This window comes from Haplochromis burtoni, unplaced genomic scaffold, assembly GCF_018398535.1.
Source record: "Haplochromis burtoni strain Fernald_Lab_line unplaced genomic scaffold, NCSU_Asbu1 Contig_422, whole genome shotgun sequence".
In the NCBI taxonomy this organism is placed as follows: domain Eukaryota; kingdom Metazoa; phylum Chordata; class Actinopteri; order Cichliformes; family Cichlidae; genus Haplochromis; species Haplochromis burtoni.
The window spans coordinates 398,118-404,876 of record NW_024582783.1 but is presented as its reverse complement, the minus strand read 5'-3'; the positions used below and the strand labels follow the sequence as shown (position 1 = coordinate 404,876).

At 44.8% G+C, this 6,759-nt stretch overlaps 1 protein-coding gene across 2 annotated transcripts in view; it reads left to right on the top strand.

Annotated features, from left to right (window-relative positions):
• The window catches only part of stxbp4 (syntaxin binding protein 4), a 79,921-nt gene that overhangs the window by 28,042 nt on the left and 45,120 nt on the right, over positions 1 to 6,759 (top strand). For both annotated transcript variants that reach the window (XR_006052837.1, XM_005944778.3), the window contains exons 2-5: positions 1,963 to 2,036; positions 2,212 to 2,307; positions 2,413 to 2,482; positions 4,174 to 4,248. Coding sequence is in view for 1 of the 2 variants with exons in the window: in XM_005944778.3 (XP_005944840.2) it covers positions 1,963 to 2,036; positions 2,212 to 2,307; positions 2,413 to 2,482; positions 4,174 to 4,248 (315 nt within the window). In the remaining variant the exon portion in view is untranslated. The remainder of the gene's footprint in view (positions 1 to 1,962; positions 2,037 to 2,211; positions 2,308 to 2,412; positions 2,483 to 4,173; positions 4,249 to 6,759) is intronic.

Sequence of the window (6,759 nt, the reverse complement as noted above, 5' to 3'; positions counted from 1 at the left end):
GCAATTCATCGAGTCCATCCTCACCTCCTCCATCACGTGGCGCTGGAGCCACTATCAGGGACAAACAGAGACTGCAGCGTGTTGTGCGCTCTGCTGAGAAGGTGATTGGCTGCAGACTCCCATCTCTGCAGGACCTGTACACCTCCAGGACACTGCGGCGTGCAGCTCGGATCTCAGCTGACCCTTCTCACCCTGGACACAGTCTGTTTGACCTGCTCCCCTCAGGCAGGAGGCTCCGGTCCATTCGCACCAGAACCTCTCGCCATAAGAACAGTTTCTTCCCCTCTGCTGTTCGGACACATGAACAATAACCATATGACTGTTCCCACCACTAACACATGACCCTACGCTAACCATCCAACCATGCAACTATCCAACCAACCATCCAACTAACCACCTAACCATCCAACCATCCATCTAGCCAACCAGCCATCCAACTAACCATCCAACCATCCAACCATGCAACTATCCAACCAACCATCCACCTAACCATCCAACCTTCCATCCAACTAACCAACCATCTAAACATCCATCTAACCATCTAAACTGCAAACATGACTGTTAAATCAACATATGTATGAAAAGCTTTCTCTTTGCAGCTCCAACTATCCAACCAACCATCCAATCATCCACCTTAGCATCCAACCATGCAACTATCCAACCAACCATCCACCTAATCATCCAACTATCCACTTAACCATCCAACCATGACACTAACCAACCAACCATCCACCTAATCATTCAACTATCCAACCAACCATCCACGTAACCACCCAACCATCCAACCATCCACCTAACCATCCAACCATGCAACTAACCATCCAACCATCCACCTAATCATCCAACTATCCAACCAACCATCCACCTAACCATGTAAACTGCAAACATGACTGTTAAATCAACATGTGTATGAAAAGCTTTCTCTTTGCAGCTGGTTGGTAAATTAAGTTTAAATGAAACAGAGAAGCACAGTATCCTTAACCTTTCCTAACCTAAAAAAAAAAGACCTTCCAGGTAAAGTTGCAGAATTTATTTGGTGCTTGGTTTTAATCCAGTAGACCTCTGAAGACTTTTAGGTGGAAGTGATTATTGTCAGTCCTCAAGGGGGCAATATAATACACAAAGAACTAACTGGATCCTTTGCATGACCGCTGTATGAAAAAACGTGTCATCTGCAGAGATGTGTGTCACTAAAGAGAGAGAGAGAGCAAAACAGCAGATGCACCATGTGACCGTTCATTTGCTATTTTTGGAAGTGGTCAGCATGATTATTTTGAGTGTAAGTGAACCCAAATTAAAGGATCAGCTCTCTCTTGTTGCTACTCCCATAAAACTGACACAGCATCTGTTTCGATGTCTTTAGTCGGCGTTTGAGGGAGGCATCAAACTGAGCTTAGAGCCCAAAGATTTAAAAAAGCCTCTGGGCCCAGCCTCGAGTATTCATGTCAGTCTGTCCGTGACAGGCTTTGCTGCCTCTACACGAACCTTTGAAACGCTCAGACACCAGCATGTGACTCAAACTGCCGCTCAAACTGACTCTGTGCTGACTCTGAACTGAGACTTGAGAACGACCAGCAGACAGCAGGATCATGTTCACCACATCGGAGTCTCTTCAGCTTTAATCTGAAACCTTCTCACCCACAAATCTCTCAGCAGAAGCACAAAACAACTGCTCCGTAATGTTCCTTTGATTATTTCTAATCACTGTTTGTGTTCGCCCGAGCCTCCAAACATCCAGGTCGCCACATGGTTCAACCGCCTCGTCGTTTAGGATGCGACAGATTTTATTGGTTGGACGTAGCCGGGTGGAGGTGGGAGGGAGAGAGGGAGACAATGCCAAAATCCTGTGATGATTTGATTATTTTGTGCAGCGGCGCTCTGAGGAAACAGAGCGAGAGGGGCTTTGGCTGAGGGAGGATGTTGATATGTGTTTAAATCTGTTGTGTTTTTGCTTGTTGCCAGGACGATCATGGGCCCACACGGCATCAGCCGAGCCGTACAGAGACTGGAGTTCTGCGACTGCAAGAAGGGACTCGGTGAGCATCTTTCCCTCGACCTTACTGACCTCTGAGTCCTTATTAACCGCTCCTCCTTCAGCCGCAGCTCAGCATCTGAAAATGCTACGATCGCCTGTCACAACTAGATGAAGAGCCAGTACAGCCTGAAAGCCAGGCTCTTTTTTAACTGGAGCTCATCTGTGTGTGTTCACAGGTGTTAAAATAATTGGGGGCTACAGAGAGCTGACAGGAGAGGAGTTTGGTATCTACATAAAGCGAGTGATCGCTGGTGGGCTGGCCGCTCTGGATGGTAGCTATTCTTCTGGTATTTTTTGTGGATCGGTTACTACAGACACTGTTATCGTCCCTCACTTTGCCTTCTCTCCGTCTGTCTGTCTGTCACTCTCTGTTCCAGGTCGGCTTAAGTCAGGTGACCTGATTTTGGATGTCAATAACATCAGCCTGATAGGGGTGACCAATGAGAGGTGAGTCTCACTGTTGAGGTATTTTAGAAAATGCAGCGTGGCGGTCTCGCATCACTTGTTTATTTGCACTGTTTGAATTGTGAAGCTGCATGGACTGCAGAGTGTTGGTGTCCATCACACTTTATGTGAATGCTGCACGTGAAATTTTGCAGCCTCAACATCTGCTTTAAGGTCATCAACATGTTGGCATTTTTGAGTAAAAATGACCATATTTGGACAAGAGGGTGGAGTATTATCAGCTACTTTATCTAATTCAGTTCAGTTTTATTCATATAGCAACAAATCACAACAACAGTCGCCTCAATGCTCTTTAGTTTATAAATTAAGAAATTAAGACTAAAAAATAAGACTTATTAAGACAATAATACAGAGAAAGCAACACCAACAATCACATGACCTCCTATTAGCAAGCACTTGGAGACAGTGGGAAGGAAAAACTCCCTTTTGAACCTGAGTTAGTGTATGGGAGCATAGACACAGATACTTGCTAATCTTGCTAACATCAAAATAAACATGTACTGCACCAAAGCTGTTAATACAGTGACCTCACGGCAGCCCCATTATTGGTCACATGATGTCATTAAAAAGGCTCCGACAGCACAAACACGGTCCAGAGGTCCAGTTCAGGTGAAGCTAGCAGACAGCTAGCAGCTACAGCCGCCTGTGTCACCATCCACCCTTCACTCAAAGAGGCCACACCCCTAATGATGCAACTACAAGCCTTAGTGCAATTTAAACAGGTGACCTATAGAAACACTCCCTGCTGTTTTTTAAGGGAGAAACTGCAGTTAATGTGCAGGAAATAAGGAAAACAGGAAGTTTTCTATTTCGTGTTTTTTATGTCATGTTTAGCACGACCGCTAAACGCAGCAGTTTCCTGTTCCTGATTTTTGTCTATGACAGACAATAGCCTCACCTTCACATGTAAACACTGCAGATAATTTAAACTGCAGCCCGAGTGTTCATTCTGAGAGCAAACTTTGATTATAGCTGACTAAATCTAAAGTTGATTCAGGCGACTGAAGTCTGAATGCAGGTCTAACCTCGTCGCACCAGGAGATTACTTCTCATTGGATAACTTCCAAACTCGTCCCGCCTTTCTGCTCAGCTGAATCAGTTTTGATTGGATCTTGTCTCTCCAGAATATTTTCATCTCATATTTATTCGTTGACAGACTGTTGATTCATCACAGTTTGTGTCCTTGTGATTAGATTTTATTTTGTTATCATCTTGTTTTCATCAGAAAAAATGTTGATGATGAAACTTACTGGTCAAAACTGACACTGGATGGTACTACCCGCTGAAGTATGGTTTTTATTAGCTGGAGACACCAACGTCATAAACACTGATGATAACCAAGTATCACAGTTCCAGTTAAACTTAAAAATCAGTTTCATTCTTTAAACAGAGGCTCGAAAGTCGTAGATGGAACGACAATCACAGCTATCAATCATCGGCCACACGACGGATACTAAAGTTCTTTTGAACTTTTAAGTAGGAGCAAAGACTTTTGGGCTCGAGTCAGTTGCTGTCAGCATCTAGTGGCTGTCGGTGGTACTGCAGTCTATTTGTCCAATAGGTCCACAGAGGACGTTTCCACCAGGCAGAGATGTCCTTGAGTTTCACACATGGACTCTTTATCTTCCATCACACGCTGGTAATGTTTACTGCTCAATTCTGCTCCATGATAGGGCGGTGGAGATCTTAAGGACGGCCTCGGTCTCCAATCACATGTCCCTGCTGATCGCCAGAGATGAGGAATCCAGGTAAGGAGGTGCTTTTATTCTGAAATTATCCCTCTGATTTTACTGCTTTTTCTCAGTCTGGCTGAGCTGAGCATGTTTTCTGAGGTTATCTGAGGACGAACTCGGTTTGTCTGATGGTGATGATCTGTGATCGGCAGAGCAGCTGATTGAAAGTCATCTTAGAACAGAACATCTGAGCTGAGCTGCAGGGGTGACTGCCAGGCCGGGGGGTTGATGCTGACAGTCGGGGTTATGTTCCTGCAGTGGGTGGACAGACAAGTGAGCCTTAAAGTGTTCAGGGTCACAAGTTCAGGTGTGCAGACACTTCTCCAGTCACATTTTAATGACTGAATGGAGCATTTAAGCTTCTTACGCTCCCTCGTTCAGTGTGAGTGGAGGAAAAGTCGGGTTTTAAGCTTTTTCTAAAGAGGCTCTTCATAAAGATGGAATCTGCTTTTATTCCCACTGAGACGACGCTGACGTTCTGCAGCTCCGAGGATGGGATTTCAGCTTTCCGTGCTCCTGGAAACGAGGCTCGTCAGTGGTTTGATTCGTCCTTGGAGCGAGCTGTGAGGTGATGTGTGAGGTAAACTGACCTGGCACTCTGCTGGCCCCTGTGCTTTTTCACGTCAGCTCAAACACAGCTTGACACAATAGGGACACGGGGCTGTCTGTCCACAGGGTCTCTGCTCTGGGAAAGAGCTGCAGCTGCTCAGCACAGAGACATGACCGGGGATCAGACCGCCTCGGTGACATCCTGCTGTCTCTGTGGGGAGACAGTTGCGTCATGAAACTGTACCGTCAGTCTGTGAAAGCACGATATAGGTTTTATTTGTTTTCATGAACTGGATTCACTTCAAGGGTCAAACATGAAAAATGTCACTAACACTGCAGTTCTTCTGACGTCCAGCAGAGGCTCCAGCAGCGAGTCAGACCTCATAGACTGTTAAACCTTTACAGAAGAAATAAACATGGTTATAACCTGTTTTAATAGCTCGACTGTTTATAGGTTTAAAGTTTGCATCATTAGCCTATTTGAGTGACAGGTGCTGTTGCTTTGTGGAGAAGTAGTTCAGTTTATTACACATTTTTCCAGCCAAGCCTGCTAGTGTTAGCTGCATGAGCAATTTATATAAAAATTAGTGCTGTCAGCGTTAATCTGATGTGCACAGTATCAATGAGTTTGCCCACGTTAGCACGTTGACGCCATCCAGCCCCACGCACAGGGCGATCCGCGGCAGCTCATTAATGGAGGTTTGCCGCGTTAATACAGTTATGGCGTTAATGTCATTTTAACGAGATTAACGCTGACAGCACTAATTAAAATGAACCAAAATAGAAAATGCTAATAGCAGGACTCTGAAAAGGAGCCTTGTAAATCCAGTAGGTAATGGTAAGGTGGTTCTTTGATGTGCTGATGGCTTTTTTTAACAATGCAACTTAATTAGAGCTGGAGAATTAGCTAACTAGCTAGTTTAGTTATAAAGTTGTATCCGAAGTTCACAGTCATAGTAAAGGGATGCTAATTTTGGCTAACAGAGAAATGTTATGTGCCCCACTTTGCAGTTATTTATTTGTAAAAAATGTTTGGAATCGTGAATGATTTTTGTTCCACTTCTCACGTGTGCACCACTTTGTGTTGGTCTTTCACCTGGAATTCCAATGAAATTGATTCATGTTTGTGGCTGTAATGTGACAATGGAAAAGTTGTCACATTACACACACATGTACCTCCTTACATTCTGAGTCCAGCCAGAAGCACGCAGGTTTGGAACAACAATTCAAAGGTCAAACAGAAATAGTGACGTGGTGCTGCAGGATTTAACTGGAACACTTTAACAGGAGCTGCACCTTACAACCAGAACACAGGTGAGCTGCGTCTCCTGTTGCAGACTGACTCAAATTGGTTGCAGGTATTTGCAGACATTTGCTGATCTGTCTGAGATTGCAGTCACTCTGGACGTCCTGCGCAGTCGCTTTAAAATCATCAGTGTTGAGGTCGAGCTCAGAGGTCGACAATGTTGCAGGCTCCGCTTCCTCACAGCCAGTTGGACACCTCTGCTGTGTACGATTGGCTGAATGCAGCTAATCTATGGGGACAGATCGGTGTTAAAATAAAACTATAAATGATTTGTGTTTAGTATTTCTCAGATTAACAGCAACATCTATAAATGATAAATACGCACTGCTAATAACTCTGCAAGCTGCTTTCACATAAAGCTGACCTCAGTCTCGGGTCACCACACGTTCATTTTAAATGAGCACAGAGGCCATGGGGGCGGGTCAGAGTCCGCAGAGGAACAGAAGCTGATTTAAAGAACAACAAAGAGATCAGCAGCTTACAGCAGCTGACAGGAAGTGACGTGTTGTTGTGACTGCAGACGAAAGGTCGTCCCACCTCTGGCACATTCTCATCCCTATTGTTACGAAACCTGTGTGTGTGTGTGTGTGTGTGTGTGTGTGTGTGTGTGTGTGTGTATACTCGCCTCACAGCTCCAATGTTGCCGGCATTTGTTTCACACCTAAAACTAA